A 17,031-nucleotide genomic window follows, 5' to 3' on the forward strand; every position below is an offset into this window, starting at 1 on the left:
CTTAGGCCCAATCCCCTGGGGAGCGGGCCTAAGCCAGCAGGTGGTCATCCCCCAAGGGGTCCCAGACTGCAAGAGGGCACAGGCCGGGCTGAGGGACCCCCTCCTGAGTGCACAAATTTTTGTGCACCGGACCTCTAGTAGATATAAAATAAAATCTGTATTTTTTTAAACATATCCTTAAATGCCAGAAAAGAAGCTACCCGCTTTGAAAATGTTTTCTATATAAACCTCTACCAGAAAAACAAAAGTCAGTATTAATTCAACAAATCAAACTTTAATTCATTATTTTGGTCAACTTGAGTTCCAAGATTTACTTATGACATAATGCTTTCCAGGAAGAAAAAAATATCCTGTCCCGGAAAACAATCTGATGGTTAATGTAAAGTTTTAACCAAATAATCATATTACTGTAATTCACTAGAAATTCAAGAAAAAGTGTGTAGGGTGCCCAAAATTTAGAAACATATTAAAATGAAGTTTTTTTTCTTCCTTTATAAGGAAAGAACTTCCATACCATCTGGTCTAAGTTATCTTGGTGTTCTGCCGAATGCAGTGTCAGCTTGCTGAGAACTGTAAATTATTAGGTTACACCCCTAAAAATATGAGTGAAGAGAAAAATGGATGAAGAGGACACTGACTATAAGTTTGGACACGCAGGAAAACACTAATATGGGACAACAGCCCAGCCCAAGTGCCTGTGGGTATGAAAGGGTTCCTGGAGGGCAGCCACTCCATATGACCATGACGAAAAGGACAGGTTTACGAGAGTAACACGCAAAGTAGTAACATGCAAAGCAATACCGAAGTGCATTTCCAGACTCCGAGACACCGCTTCATCAGAGTGCTTCCGATTCCAGTTAAATTTAGGGGGAAAACAACAAGGCAACCCGCCCGACTTAACGTACAGACCATTACAGCTGCTTCTAAATGCCTCCTAACAAACGGGGCCTACAAATGTGAGCACAGCCACGTATGCCACCTCAACTCTGTTCTCCTGTCTCCCAGATAATCCTGTGAATACAGTGCCCCCTCAGCCCCGGCAAAGGCACCCAACTGAGGAGCAGCTCCCAGAGCTCGAAAAGAAGTGCGGTTTCATCGAGAGGCATTTAGGCAACTTGCGTGATTCCCCGCAGAAAAGGTAAAGTGCCAGACACGAAACGACCGCTCCCTCTGTCGACGCAGCCACATGACTACTTTCTATCTGGAAACTCTGTCCAGCCAGCTGGTAAGATTTGTAAAGGAAGATCCTTACCCGGATTATTTCTTCCACACAGCTGTTGGTTTCTCCAGATCGACTCTCCTGGAAGCAAAGGGAAAAACACACAAATTAATAAGCCTGATAGACTAGATTTATGGTTACAAAGAAAAGATGACACGTTAGCTCCTACATTTAATAGAGTTTGGACTCGGGGAAATGCCTAAACTGGGACCTACCCATAAGCTCCTTTCCTTAGCAGGACAGCTCCCATCACAGCTATGGCTGCTCTCCCTTCCCCACTGTGCACTGCGCTGGACAGCTCCGCGGGGAACACCGCTCACGCACGGAGGCCAGGCTGGGCCCTCAGCCACAAGGACACCGAACGGCAGGCTCCTCGGAGTAACAGTACACAACCTGCAGGGCTGAGCTCTCTTTGCCTTGGGCTCATCCAAATGTAGAAACAGGGCATCTACTGCAAAGCGGATCCAGTTCACCTCCAAATACATACAGTGGCCCTACCAAATACAAGGTTGCCGCGGCTTAAGTAAAAGTGTGGCAGTTCCGCTGTCCTCAAAGCCTAGAGTTACTAGTTTGATGGGCCGAAACCCAAAAGACCAAAGGAGACACATCCTCTCAACATTCGCACGGCATTCTGGGTGTCATATTCCAGAGCCGCTTGCTCCAGAACCCACACTACCCTATGTCATGGAGATGTTAAGGGCTCTGGGAATGGTAGCTTCAGGTCACAGCTGACTCACTCTGCGGAGCATTTTAAGCTCCAGAGATGCTGTGTGGTGACTACTGGTGACACAGCCTGGAATGCAGGAGGTGGCTGTGTGGGGACATGAAAGCAGCACCAGACACAGCAGGTAGAAGTGGAACTGTGGTGTCAGGGAGAGAGTTCTCTTGCCTTTTAATTCAATGATACTGACCACAACTCAGCATGACATCCTAAGCTCTCCTCACCCTGAATGGAGACCCATGCCCAGTAACCAGGAACTCCCCATTTCTTCCTCTCCCCAGCCTCAGGCAACCACTAATTTACTTCCTGTCACTATGAATTTATAAATTCTGGACATTTCATATAAATGCAATCATAAAATATGTGGACGAGCCATTGTTTCTTAGGATTATGCTTTCAAGGCTCATCCATGTTGTACCACGTATCAGTACTTCACTCCTTTTTGTGGCTGAATCGTACTCCACTGTATGGATAGACCACATTTTGTTCATCCATTCAGCAGCTGATGGACATTGTTGTTTCCACTTTGGCTATTGTGATAGCACGTCTTTGAACTTTTGTGTACAGTTTTTGTTTGGGTATGTAACTAGCAGTTGACTTGGTGGGCCATACGGCAGTCCTATGCTTAGCTTTTTGAGGAACTGTCAAACCGCCTTCCCCAAGGGCTTTCCCATTTCACATTCCCACCAGCAGGTTCTGATTTCTCCATGTCCTCATCAACACTTGCTATTTTCCAGTTTTGTTCTTGGTAGTAGCTAACCTAGTGGGTATGAAATGGTATCACACTGAGGTTTTGATCTGCTTTTCCTAATGATTAATGATGTTGAGCATCTCTTCATGTACATGTTGGCCATTTGCATCTTCTTTGGAAAAATGTCCTTTTCAAATTTTTTAATTGGATTGTCTTTTACTTGTTTTGTTGTAAGAGTTCTTGATATATTCTGGATATTAGACCCTTTATCAGCTATGTGATTTGTATATATTTTCTTCCATTCTGTGGCTGTACTTTCTTGATAGTGTTCATCCATGTACAAAATTTTTAACTTTGATGAAGTCCAATTTATCTGTTTTTTTTCTTTATTGTTTTATTTTTGGTGTCATATTTAAGAAAATATGGCTAAATCCAAGGTTATAGAGGTTTACCCATTTTCTTTGAAGAGTTTTATAGTTTTAGTTTTTATACTTAATCCAATAGTTTGAGAACTTTAGGTAAAATTTATTTCCTTATGGATATTTGATGTTTTAGTTAAAACAGAAACATTATCTTAGTATAGATTATTCCATTTTAGTCTCCTTATTAAAAGATCAATAACAAAATGTGTAAGGCACAGCCATTGTTGCTAATGGTGCATGAACACAATATACATGTCTAGCCTTATAAATCAAGAAAAACTATGTTAAATATCATGACAGAATTAGCAATAATACTTCATTACCCTCTCCTACTCTCACCCTTTCTTCTGTTCTTCTAAAGGTTACAGTTTGGTGACATACATCTAATGAGTCCCCACTTCACCCCCAAGACTTATTCCAGGACTTCTCTGGAAATGTCACTATTCTGACACTCTGATCACACTGACTCAGAGAGCTCTTTTTGGAACCTGCCCCAAACCTGCTTCCTTTCCAAGGCAGCCTGAGGAAACCATCACAAATGCTGCTGGTAAATTCTTACTCAGGCAAGGCTTGATGGCCCTTAGAAACGATATTTGGAATTTAGTGGTGGGAATGAAGGTCTCAATTAAAAAATGTTTCTTCAAACCCATAATCATTTCTCTTACTCTACTTCCAAGTCTCAATCCTTTCCTACCATGTAACATACGGGTAGAGCAAATGCTAAATTCTCACTGTACTATTCTCCACCCTAAAACAATTAATCAAGGAAAACTTGATTTCATGTTCTCCTGGTGGACTCACCCAGACACACAGTACACTGAAAAGACTCATCAAATTAAACTCTGGGTTTGATTGCTTAAAGCTAAGCTTCTTCTGAAAGTAGATTTATATACATGACAGATTGCTCTTATAAGTAGCTCTCCCTATAGTCCTATATGTTTCCATGACCCTACTCTGAAAAGGGAGGGAAATGCAGTATAGATGTCCCAGAGATAGGGTATGTAGGATTAATACATTGTGTCATCTCAGTGAGCTCTGATGGTCTAGAATGACATCAGGTCTTCTGTACTAAGAGGGCCCCTTGCAAAGTTGAGGAAGTGAGACCAGACCCAAGGACTTCTAAGAACAGTCTCAGGCCATCCTGGTCTTACATTCCCGTGTGGAAAGTCCTCAGCAGGGGAAACGCTTGGGCCTTCTCTGAAGCATTTCTGACTCCTGGGACACCTGGTGTTACAACAGGGGGAACCTAAGACGGGTAGTGCATTGGGTTTGAATCTCTAGGACCCTGTCTGGAATGGAATGAATGCATGAGGCCTATGGTATTAAGGAAAGTTTGAATTAAAAGGAAACCTAGAACTCATTTTAGGCCACGCAGTGACTATAGCAGATGGGGAAACTGTGGCCCAGAGAAGTGGAGGACTTTGTTTAAAATCATTCCGGTGGCAAGGGGCAGGCAAGGTAGAACCCACACACGTTTCTTCAACACCAGTTCAACCCTTAGAACTGCCTCAACTTGAGGTCACTGTCATGTTTAAAGTATGAAACTAAAAGGACCTGGACAGTGTTGGGGTAAATTTCCTCCTTCCTTTCCATGCTGCAAATTCTCCAACACTCGGTCACTCTGTCTCTTCCTCACTAACTTCTGACATCACATGCATAGGCCAAAGCAGGAAGTGACAGGAGAGGAAGTAGAGAGAAACGGTTAAAACTACTATCCCTTCTCTGACATTAACAAATGAGACAGGACTTGTGTGCCCTGAAACTGGCGGACAGAATTCCGCCTCTTCTCTCCCAAATACACAAAAGGGGGTTGGTGTGGAGGGCGGCGTTGGCAGGGCGTAGGGGTGAGGGGAGACCAGAGGGCCTTTCACCTACTTGAGATCTTTCTCAAATCTGGTTTCAGTTGCAGTTGTGTACTCTGATTATAATTACATTTAAAAACTTGCAGTGTTTATAAACAAGATTCAAGCATGCATGTAATTTCCATCTCCAAATCTGAGTTTGTTTTTTTCACAGTGAAGTTACTGCTTTCCTTGGAAAGGTACCCACTGAGGAGGAGGGCTGCACAATGCAAACTTTAATTACTCCGGAGTTTTCGAGGGTTTGTAGCTGTTGCTTCCTGCTGAGTTGCTGAGCTGTTGTTCTTATTTACTCCGATTTTGATGAACCCACTCCATTTCGCTATCATTACATTTTGAAATCTGTCATAACAGTCTCACCTCATTGAATCTCCAAGTAAACTTCAATTAAAAGCGAGCAACCCCAGCTGATTCTCCTCCACAGCCTTGTTTGTCACGTCCCTTTCTCACGGAACTGCTTTCCCCAAATCCTACCACTTAAGAGTGCACTCCACACACCCTGCCAGGGAAATGCAAGGAGCGAAGTACAGCAGGTCCTCTAATAATGTTGTTTCACCCGTCAATTTGTTACACTATCGATGAGATGCCATAGAAACTTAACTCTTGTTTACATCAATTAGTCTACGGTAAAATTCCACTATACATCAGCTCCTCTTAAAGTCACAAAACCTACTGACCACTAAGTGGGGACTTACTGTATAGCTCAAGAAACAGCCAGGAGCATTCTGTCAGTGAGAGCAGAAGTCCCTCATTACCATGCCAAGCACAGAGCCCTGGAAGAAGCAAGCAAGGCTTAAGGAGAAAATACTTGATCAAATCAGTGGGAAATGGCATTTCACTGCAGAGGCGATGAAGCCTATTTTAAAAAATAGCTTAACTCTTCATCGGACACATTTAACGCAGAACTTTCATTCTAAAATACTACTACTTTAAAGTCACAGTGCCTTTGTCTGCAAGCTCTCAAAAGGCCCTCAAGCATTTAGAAATTATTTTATCATATGCACACTCTTAAATACTTCACCAGAAGTATTTTAAAATAAATCTTACTATTCTGGATTTACAGAACACCTCAGATACAAAGAAATTAAGTGTGCCATCAATGCTCCCAAAACAGTGGGTGAGGGTCTGAACTCAAATTCGGGGATCATCGTAATGCTGTATGAAGGCCGTCCAATCAATGACTGTGCCCCCAGCCTCACCTGAAGCTAGGGTTACCTGTGGACGAGAAGGCAGTCAGCCAGTTCTCTTCCAAATTCCGCCTGTCTTACACCAACCTAACACCTCCCCTTCCAAGGCCTACATTCTGTTCCCTATCACCCAAGCCACAAGCCCGGCTTCATGCCTCATCAGTCTCCTCCTTATCTCCTGAATCTTGCTTTACCCGCCATTCACATCCATCTCTTCCTCCATGATCCTACTGTCACCATATCTCTAGACTTTTATACAATGAGAGAAAAAATAAGCAAACAAAATCGTAAAAGATGTATAAAGGCATAAAATAAAAATGCAAAAAAAAAAAGGACAGCAGACAGTATTAACTAAAAGACAGGTCATACTAAAAAAGAATTAGAGAGCACAATACAGAAAGAGTAAAAATAGGGCATTAATAGGAATGCTATGGAAAAGGAAGGGAAACAGAAATATTATGGATATTAAATATATATTAATCCACCCCTATTTTTCCTAATAGACAAAGGACACTCCTCCAAAAGCTACATAGGGAGATAATTCAAAAAATAAAATTAAATAAGGCTAAATTAACAGATAAAATGAACTTGGAATGCTAAGAGGAAACCCCAACTTTTCAAGCACGCCTGAGATAGTTACTGAATGGTGCTTACTGAAGTGGTCATGCACACAGCTACAAAACAGCTTCAAAAAATTCCAAAAAGTAGCTGTTTTATAGCCCAGATTCCTTAATTACAAGTTATCAAAATAATAAGTGATGAATTAAACATTGTGCAGGCATAAAATCTCCTAGAATTCTTGGAATAAAATGGATACCACACACTTATCAATAATTCTTTATATTTACAGAAAAATAAAATTAAAATGCTGCAAAACAAAACTATGGGATGCCCCCAAAGATATTCTTTGAGGCAAATTCATATACTAAAAGCTTTAATTATTTTTAAGAGGAAATTTATGTACTAAGTAATATATTTAAAATTTTAAATGAAAAGAAACATACAAAAGGAATAAAATAAATAGGGAAAACCAAAGAAATATTTATAAAACAAAAAATCAGTAGAATTTATAAAACAAAAATACAATTTCTTAAAAACCAAAATAGAATACACTACCCAAAATAATAGAAAGGGACTTAAAAATCTGTTCAATAAAAAGTAAGCCCAAATAAACATAATTTGATATAAGGGGATAATAAAATATGTGGAAAAGATAATTAGAAGAGAATCTTAATATTAATATTAAAATAGAATATAATACTAGTAAGTAAAAGTTTTTATGAAGTTGGCAACTTTTTGAAAAACATCTGACATAAGAAATAAAGAAAAATGAGATTAGACCTACAAACTTGAGAATGCAGACTAAATTAATGAAAACTTATCTTCTAATATGGTGTTCAGCCAGACAGTTTTAGAGTGAAGTATTTCAAACTTTTAAGGAATAACTAATTCCCATATTCTTTCTCTTCCAGAGTAGAAAGTACTAGAAAGCTCTGTCACTTACAAATTAGTATAAAAACCTAATGTAAAGAAAATAAATAATTATCCCTTATGAAGTTAAATATAAAATCCTCAATAGAATATTTTTTATTGTTTAAAGTATTACAAATAGTAGTACATATGTCTCCTTTTTTTAGAATATTATAAATATAATTCAATAAAATATTATAAAAATTACTAGAAATTTAGTGGATTTTGTCCCAGGAATAGAAAAAATGGTTTAATATTAATGCCCTTTGAAGGTAGTGCATATATAATTCAAAATATTATAAAAATTACTAGAAATTTAGTGGATTTTGTCCCAGGAATAGAAAAAATGGTTTAATATTAATGCCCTTTGAAGGTAGTGCATCATAGAGGGAATATGTAAAACTGTGATCATCTCAGCTTACAAATTTTTGATCATATACCTGGAAAAATCCAAAAGACTCCACTGTTACTCTTATTTAAAAGGGAGTTTAAAATGTGGAAACCAAATACTCAAAGCTCAATAGCTCTTCTGTGTAGCAGCAATAAACAATTTAAAAATATGAAAAAAAATCCCACCTGTAATATCAAAAAAAAAAATAAACTCTGAAAGGGACCGAGTTAGACTTCTCAAATACTTCCCATCTCTAACATATAATAATATCTCAAAACTGCATTAACTTAAAATAAAATGAGATGAAAACCATGTAACAGAAAATCAACCATTTAAAAGTGTGCATACAACTCAGTGGCATTTATGCATTCAGTGTTGGGAATCACAATCACTTCTATCTTGTCCCAAAATGTTTCTGTCACTCCAAACAAAACCTCTGGCCCCTTAAGTAGTTTTTCCACACTCCCCTTAACGTTAACTTTTTAAATATGACTTTTTTTGTATTACCAAACACTATGCTGAACTCAAAGAACAAAATCAGAAAAATGTTGATGAGTACATTTACTTGTATTAGTGGATTTTATGGTTGATACAGCTCTCATTTATGTGCTTATGACCAGCTCCTGGCAGAGTACTTGTTACCTCATAGTAAGCACTCCATGGTGTTTGTTGAATGGATAAATAAATCAGTGGTCATATACTAACAGAAAAAAAGACTACTTAAAAAGTAACAGGGCTGGTCATCTACATTACAAAGGGAGGTCTGCTCTACCCACAAACAAAATAAATCATCACTAGAGTTATCCTAAAGACAAATTCTCAGAACATCAACATTTATTTACTTCAATAAGTTAAGCTTATTCTGATGAGTACAGAAACTATTAGCACGTTGGTGTCTGTAAATCAGAGAACAAGTATTAGCCTTCTAGCAACAGGCAATAGTGCTAAAGAGTTAATAATCAATTTTCTATCAGATTCTTAGCCATTGGACAAGGTCTTTCAATTATGTGATTATTTTCATAATGAAAATTAGTGACCTCAATCAGAGGCTGTGGTTAAAAGTGTACTGGTTTCCAGAAAGTTAAGTGGTCTGTCAGTGCAATGACCTTGTCAAAAGCCATTGATGACATAAAGACATCAGAACAGAGACAGTGGTCTTACATCCTGATCACTAATTGACATCGAGTGCTTTCCCACTTAATAAAGAGCCCGAGTACTGTGTACCGGGGACGTCTTCCACACTGTCCTGTAAACGCTGGGAAGAAACCACAGAACAGGAATAATGAACACATGCTTCCCACTTGCAATCTGACACTGACAAGAGTACTTCAAGAGCTCTGTGTTCTGTCAACTAAAACGGTGTGGTCATTGCTTTCAGCAGGAGGAAGACCATGCAGGTTCAGGCAGGAGTGACAATGCTGATGTTACCGCATCCTCACGTGACAGGCAGACTGTGGTGAGACTTCTAAAACAGACCACTCCTTTTTAGCATTTTCCTGAATCCCATCCTGTGCCCAGTCTATGTAATCCTATTTAATAAAAGGCTAAAATGCAAACTGACTGAATGGCAGAACGACTGGTCGCTATGACAGGCACTGACCACCGGGGGACAGACGCTCAATGCAGGAGCTGCCCCCTGGTGGTCAGTGCACTCCCACAGAGGGAGCACTGCTCAGCCAGAAGCCAGGCTGGGCTCACAGCTGGTGAGTGCAGCAGCGGTGGCAGGAGCCTCTCCCATTTCCGCGGCAGCACTAAGGATGTCCATGGGGAGCGGGCCTAAGCCAGCAGTCGGACATCCCCCGAGGGTTCCCAGACTGCGAGAGGGTGCAGGCTGGGCTGAGGGACGACACCCCCCCACCCAGTGCACGATTTTCATGTACCAGGCCTCTAGTCTAAAAAATAATATGTTTTAGGTAGCAGAAGGCTTGCTATAATATAGTTCTTTTGTTTTCTTAAATGATGGAGGAAAATTTTCAGGAAAAACACATTTGATTATCATTTAGAGGTGGCAACACAGTTTTCTTTTATAATCATGAAATTCTGAACACAAAAGCTTGTGTGATGGAGAGTCCAGCCCAGTGTGGCTGAAAAAATTAGCCAATTACAGATACTAAGGACTGCTCTAATTTGTGTCCCAATGGAAGACAGGTAATCAATTCTCTTCAGCCAGGAACTGAAATCACTATTATAAATGCCAAAAGTGGTGCTATGCATTTGACAATATTCTAGTTGGCATGTGCTATTAATTTACTTCAGCATTTTGCCAAAAGAAATAAAGGACAGATTCACAAATAACCCTTAAAATGTGATGTTATTATGACTCTTTTTTCTCCATCATCATATCACCTTTCCAAAGAGCTCTCAGGTCTGTCTGACCTCCAAAATAGCGTTCATTCTGGGTGTGCCTGACACGGACTGTTGTCTGAATGCTCTCTGAGGAGATGGGCTGTAAGTAAATGCTGGGTAAAGAAAGACAACTGCAATCAGCTGGGGAGCAGGGGAGAAGGCTTACCTAAAAGGTGGGAGTGGGGAACATGGAAAACAGGAGTGAGAAACTGGTACGTATTTTTACTGGCTGATGAAAATTTTTAAGTATTCCACGTTTTATATTTTTAAATAAATCTATCTACAATGCCACACTTAAACATTTTCTTCTTTTTCACTTTGTAAAAACTTTTTGTATATTTCGAGCATTTTCATTCTTGACTCACTATGACTCTTGGAAAATATTTGCAGGCTGTTGGAGAAGAGCTGTCACCATGGCAAGGGCTACTCCTATAAAATGCTCAGTTCCTTCAAACTGTCCCCCAGTGTAAGGCCCAGTGAGCTCAGCGGCTTGTGGAACTTGGGGTACTGGGGTACCTGGGGCTGAACCTGGATATTGGTCCACACATGCGCCCTTTCCTCTATCAAGGCAGGCCTCAGAGGCCCCTGGAAGAACTGCTATGTAAAACATCACCAGGTAAAGTCACCCTTTATTGTGGTCCTCGGGGGCAATTCAGGCAGAGAAGAGACGCGCCTGCTCCTAGGCCCCTACCCAAAAGAGGGCAGACTGTCTTCCACCCCAATCCAAAGCTTCTGGGTCCCAGGAGAACACATTCGCTCTTATCTTCATACCCTCACTACTGTCATTCATCCCTTGGATTGCAATCCAGAGGGAGAGAAACAAAGGTTTTACAAAAGTTTGGTACGAAATAAATGCAACGTTTGAACTACGCTGAAGTTATTGTGGCGAGATCTCATTTGGACAGGACGCAGGCATTCCCTTTTCAAGGATATGTAACACCGGGTGGGGGGTCCTCTACCTACAGGGAACAGCTGAAAAGAAATCCATTTGTTTGGGCCACATTCTGGCTTCACAACCTTTGTCTTCTCCAGCTTTTCTCGGTAGATATTACAGTATGGAACTGATCATCAGGCTATTTTCTGCACCAGGAATCTCTCTTCTGAATAGAGACAACCTTAACTGAGTTTATTAGAAAAAAAAAAAAAAGAAGCCTGGAAATCTAATGAAGACACACCCAAGATTATGTTGGAATAATTTAATGAAAAATGATCATTTTGTGATAAATACCAACAAGAGCAGTCAAGTTAAATCAGAAAGTATGAATAAAAATTAGCCAAGGCTGTTTTCTATCTAACACTACGGCTTAAAGGCCTGTAGAAAAAGCAAGAAAAGAATCACGCAGTCATCTATCAACCTTCCACTCCAACACGATGCCAATGGACTAAGAGGCAATGTTTGATTATGGACTCAATTTCCAGCACTGGGGAAGGTGGTGAGTTTTAGAGGCTCCTTCCCAAAGGCTAAAGAACAAGGACACCCAGAACCTTAGCAATCGTGATGGAATAAATGATACACATTAATCAGTGAGACATGCAACCAGAGAGTGGACCTGAAAAACCTGTAAGTTGGTGTAAAATGGAAGAATAAAAGGCTGGCCACTGCTTAGGTAGATGGTGTAGTATGATGACAGAAAAGAGCATGGTTCAACTTCTAGTGTGCTTCTGCTTTCACACTCAGAACCACCTTCCGAGTTATAAAGAGTAGAACAAATTAAGAAGGAGTTCACGCCCCAGTTAGGTGGCAATGCTGAGAGAGAGCTTTAACCACTTCACGTGGCCGCCCCAGGAAAAGTGCCCTCACGGCACTGAAGGGACTTGCTGCTGTGGCCACAGGCCCACCACCTCGGAGAAACCACAGCCCCCTCAAAAAAGCAAATGCGCTAGCTCCTCCTAAGGGAGGGTCTCCAAACTCCAGACCTGAGTTTGCTCCTAGGGCCCCACAGTCACAGCAGAGAAGCTTGGGCTTCCACAGATCCAGCCCTGCCCTTTGTCACACATGTCCCCCAGGGACGTCACCTAACTCCTCTAGACCTCATCCTTCTCACTTGTAAAGCAGGAATAGTACTAGCACCCAGTAATGGCAGGACTAAATAAGGGAACACATAAATGCATATAAGGCATTTGGTGGGGTGCCTTCCATAGGACAGCTGATCACTAAATATGAACAATTATTTTATTTTAGAATTAGATTATTAGAAGTCAGCATGAGTTCACAAAGACCAAGGATGTTATCTCTACCGTTCCCCTGGTTTAAAATGTAATGCATCTGCATTTTCTGCAAGGCCTCTGTCAAGATCTTGTAAGACCTCCCAGTGGGTGAGAGGGAAACATATGTTTTGGTTGTTAATACAGGTAGATGGAGCTAACGGACTAGCCACACCTCAGTAAGTTAGTACTTATAGCGTGCTTACTGTGTGTCCAGCATGTTCCAACAAGTCCTGCCCTCATGGAATTTAGATTCAAATGAAAGGAGACAGTAAAGTAATAAACAGATTACAGTACAATGGAAAATGAAATGTTATGGAGAAAAGCAGACCAGGGGTCTGGGAATGTGCGATGGGGTATTGTTAGTCATCTCTTCATCTGATGAGCAAGTTATCTCCGAGATAAGACCTGGGCTAGGTTAGCGCCCTCTCCTACCTCCTTCCCTACCTATAAAGCTATAATGTTTTTTCCTTCCACGATGAGAATTTCATCATTCTTAGTGACAATGATGTGTTTAATGTTTACCTTTGTGGCTGAATTAAAGCTCCATGATTCTAGAAAAAGACGGCACGATTAAAGGAGGGTCTGCCATTGGAGGAGCAGCTGAAGAGAGCGAGATTGCGTGTCCAGGGCAGGTGAAGAGGTAGAAAGGCCCAACTAGGTGACTTCACACATTTAAAGGGCACTGATGCAGAAAAGGGTTTAAGCTTATCCTGGGTCATTCCTTCCAGACATGGGCGTGTAGACCAACGGGGGAAAGTACAGGGATCATCTTAACTTCCTGAAAGCTCTTTTCAGAATTAAAACCATCCACAGAGAGAATGGGTATACTGATTAAATGTCCAATCAGAAGGGAAATGACTATTTGAGTAGAAGTTAGTTATTACTTCACGTCTAAGTGTGAGACTCTTTCTCACTTTCAATCTATAATTCTGGTCCTTTCCAACCAATTTTGACTAATAAAATGTTGAACGGTAAATTTCTGTATCTTCTGGTTTAGTATAGTCTATAAGTGTTATTTATGAAAAAAAACACACACCCTAAAAAGAATAAAAAGAATATTCTAAAAGTACCCATCTACAGGTACGGAATAAGACCTATTACAGTATCCAGTAAATTAAATAGACTAATTGAGTAGAGATTTGAGAAATTTTAATTAATAATTAAGCAATAAAAGTATCCAATATGAAAATATATTACAACCTGTTTACATTATTTAACTTCAAGCACTTCAGTTCTGTGTGCTTCTAATTAGCAAGCTATAAAATATGCCATCCATGGCAATATAATGAGAAGAACTGTTTATAATAATAATTGATATTCATTTTCACAGAGAGGAAGGTTACATGGATACAGGTTGCAGCAAACAAAGGGTTAAACTCATCACTGAGGAAAATGCTGCAGGGAGGCAGCCTTTATTATACATTTAACCTCACAACGCAGGGCCCTGTCCTAGAAAATACTACATCACAGCTGCAGCTTCCTGCTGAGGCAGGTGATTTCCCAAGGTGAGGAGGTGAGGGCGCGGGCAAGCCAGGCGTCCATGAAATTCCATACTTTCCCTGGATTGAATGAATCCTACCATGCTGACAATGACTTAACTCCAGCTGCTAACTTTCACATGGTCTCCCTGATTCCTCAAATCCTACCTGCATAAATGTTTTACAGAAATGCTGTGTGTTGTTGTGCAGCCAGGAAATTAAAAATGGTTTTCATTCTGCATTTGGGCTGGAGCTTGCCCCCTGCGGCACTCCATCCCTGAGCACGGCCAGGCTGTGCGTGGGCTTGCCAGTGCGAATTTGGGCTCAGAGGTGGGAAACAAACCCACAGTACAAAGACCCGCCCTTTCCGATCCCTTTGTAATTCTGGCTTTAGAAAAATCAAAGTGTTCATTCAGGAGAGATGCAGCTCCTGCCCCTTTTGTGCGTGAGCTTGCCAGTGCGAATCTGGGCTCAGAGGTGGGAAACAAACCCACAGTACAAAAACCCGCCCTTTCCGATCCTTTTGTAATTCTGGCTTTAGAAAAATCAGTGTTCATTCAGGAGAGATGCAGCTCCTGCCCCTTTTCACAGAAACAGGAACATCTATAAAGACCCGCGCTGGGAAGCCTCAATGCTTTCTAGGCGCATGATTGTGGCGGTAAACGTGTTTCTTCACCTCTGGCTGTACCTCTGAGCTGCCAGACAGAAGCCGTTACTCTGCCAACAAATAACCTGCCACACTTTGCAATAATTAGAGCAAAAGGTCCTTTTCTAATATCGCAGAGTAGAAACTTCAATATTAAATTTTCCTCTATTTGTTCTATGTGCAAGGCTAAGACTGAGCGAATCTTAGACTGGTTTCCAGCTTGGAGTCACGGAGACACTTAATGTAGGTCACAGCCTGGGACCAGCAACGACCCAGGACAAAGCCAGATCAATGTGAGCCAGGAACCAGTCATCACAGCGTGGCCACTGTGTGCCAATTCCAAGCCAAGCAGGCATCCCACTGGTCCTCATTTAAAAAGAGAAAATCAAATAATCTTAATAGAGTATTGGTGGGCTTCTTTTTCACCCCATGCCTTTTAAAGGAAAGACTGAGTCCGCTCTGATCAATACAACCTCTCCTGCTTCCTGTGTCTCTTCCATCTGTCAAGCAAGAAAATGCCTTTCTGTTGGCACTAACCCACTGTGCCCCAAAGGGAAGAAAAGCTCTGAAGGGACTGTCTATTTATAAGCATACAGTCTTTTCATTTCATTAAAAAAACACACATAAAAAACAAGGAAGTGAAGCTTATAAAGAAAACGCTTCTCAGAAAACCTCTTGAAAACATAGCTGAGTAAAATGAACAAGAAGATGAGAGAAAGCAATCATGTTCAGGGAACTCAGATTCTGCTTGTGAAAGAACCCCGGTATCTAGAAGGCCACTTATTAGTCACTTCACGTGCTCATTCCTTCGCTCACAGCTGGTCACTGGGCACAGACACCGTGCCAGTACTGGGGGCGGGTGGGAAGCAAGACAGATAGGGCCCAGCTCAGCTCATTACACTTTATGGCGGAGCCGGAAAACAAATACACAGGCCAGTTTCGAGGGTGACGAGTGAATACCGAAAAGTCAACACGGCGACGTGAAGGGGCTGGAACCGTCATCAAGACTGCCTTCTGCACTAATATCACCTCACTTTACTCACAACGCAAAGGTACAATGGGAGCTTACTGTCCCTTGGATGAAAGGGGCCTGTTTAAGATGAAATAGTGATTAAAAACAGCCGGTGCAAAACCCCAAAATATAACAACATAAAATTGAAAAGCTGCAGCAATATGTGGTCCCAATTTCCATCACATCCTCACGACTCTGGGAAAAAACTATTTACAGTTCCATCGCAGCCATACTGAAAAGGTAGGGAAAGAACCACAGGTTTTTTACAAGAATTTTTGCAAATAACATGGCAGTATTGCAAAATGCAAATGCAAATGCTGCTGAGCCATCTGTCCAGTATTACGGCAACATTGGGAAAAGGCTCTGAAAGAAATGATGTTTGAAATCATTAAAAAAATAACATGTCAAGTTTAAAATACTCAAGAATCTTAAAACCAGCATCAACACATTCATCAACCATATGGCCCTACAGCAGGTTTAAAAAAAAATTCGCCCTGCTTGCATTTTCTACTTCATCCCAATGGTTTTTAAAACATGTTTCTTTTCCTCATTTGAGTACCTTTTTTCTGTTGATTTCCTTGGTATTTACAGCTCCTTGAATTGTAGCTAGATTCATAATATTCATTTCACCCTTTCTGAAGCAGGAGATAATACAGTGGGGAAAATTAAAGTCAAGTGTTCCAGAAGAAGGGGCACGTGGGTGACTATATATAACTTCTTGAACACATCTTGCTTTAGGTCTAGTGACCTCACATTCTCAGTAATAACAGCTGGCTTCATTGACAATCATACTTTTCTAGGCACCGTCAAGTGTGTGCTCTCGGTTCGTGTTACCTGCAACACATCAGTGTTCAGATGTTTGTGTGCACAAACCTGAGTTGGCTTTTTAAGATTAAGAATAAGCAATATGTGTTAAGGGTAGAGACCTCCCTTATCTCATCAAGAAGGGAGTCTTGGAGAAGTGCCTTAAATTCTGCACAGAGGTACTTTGGGTGGTGGACACACAGTGGAACATACAGATCATGCATCTCAGAAATGTACAATTGAAACCAATATAAGCTTATTAACCAATGTCACTCCCAAAATTTAATTTAACAAAAAAGTGAGTGGAAATCTTAGAAAAGAAAAAGAAATGTTCAAAAAGTGGCTGTCTGGTGGTATAACTATGAATATATGAAAAATTATTGAACTGTACATTTTTAATGAGTGAATTGTATGGTGTATGTTTATCTCAATAAAGTTGTTATCCAAAAGAAGAAAGAGGAGGAAGAGGTGGAGCAGGAGGAGGAGAGGGAGGAGGTAATCCACAGTCTCTAGGAGAAAATATTTGCAAAACATGTATTTGAAGAAAGACTTGCAACCAGAATAAAGAACTATATAT

General features: G+C 40.8%; 1 protein-coding gene across 1 annotated transcript in view; it reads right to left on the reverse strand.

Moving 5' to 3' along the window:
* AFF3 (AF4/FMR2 family, member 3) overlaps positions 1-17,031 on the reverse strand; it is a 420,422-nt gene that overhangs the window by 261,769 nt on the left and 141,622 nt on the right. The window contains exon 5 of the mRNA XM_014529775.1: positions 1,253-1,300. Within this exon, the coding sequence (XP_014385261.1) occupies positions 1,253-1,300 (48 nt within the window). The remainder of the gene's footprint in view (positions 1-1,252; positions 1,301-17,031) is intronic.

This window comes from Myotis brandtii, unplaced genomic scaffold (assembly GCF_000412655.1).
Source record: "Myotis brandtii unplaced genomic scaffold, ASM41265v1 scaffold1169, whole genome shotgun sequence".
NCBI classification, from domain to species: Eukaryota; Metazoa; Chordata; class Mammalia; order Chiroptera; family Vespertilionidae; genus Myotis; species Myotis brandtii.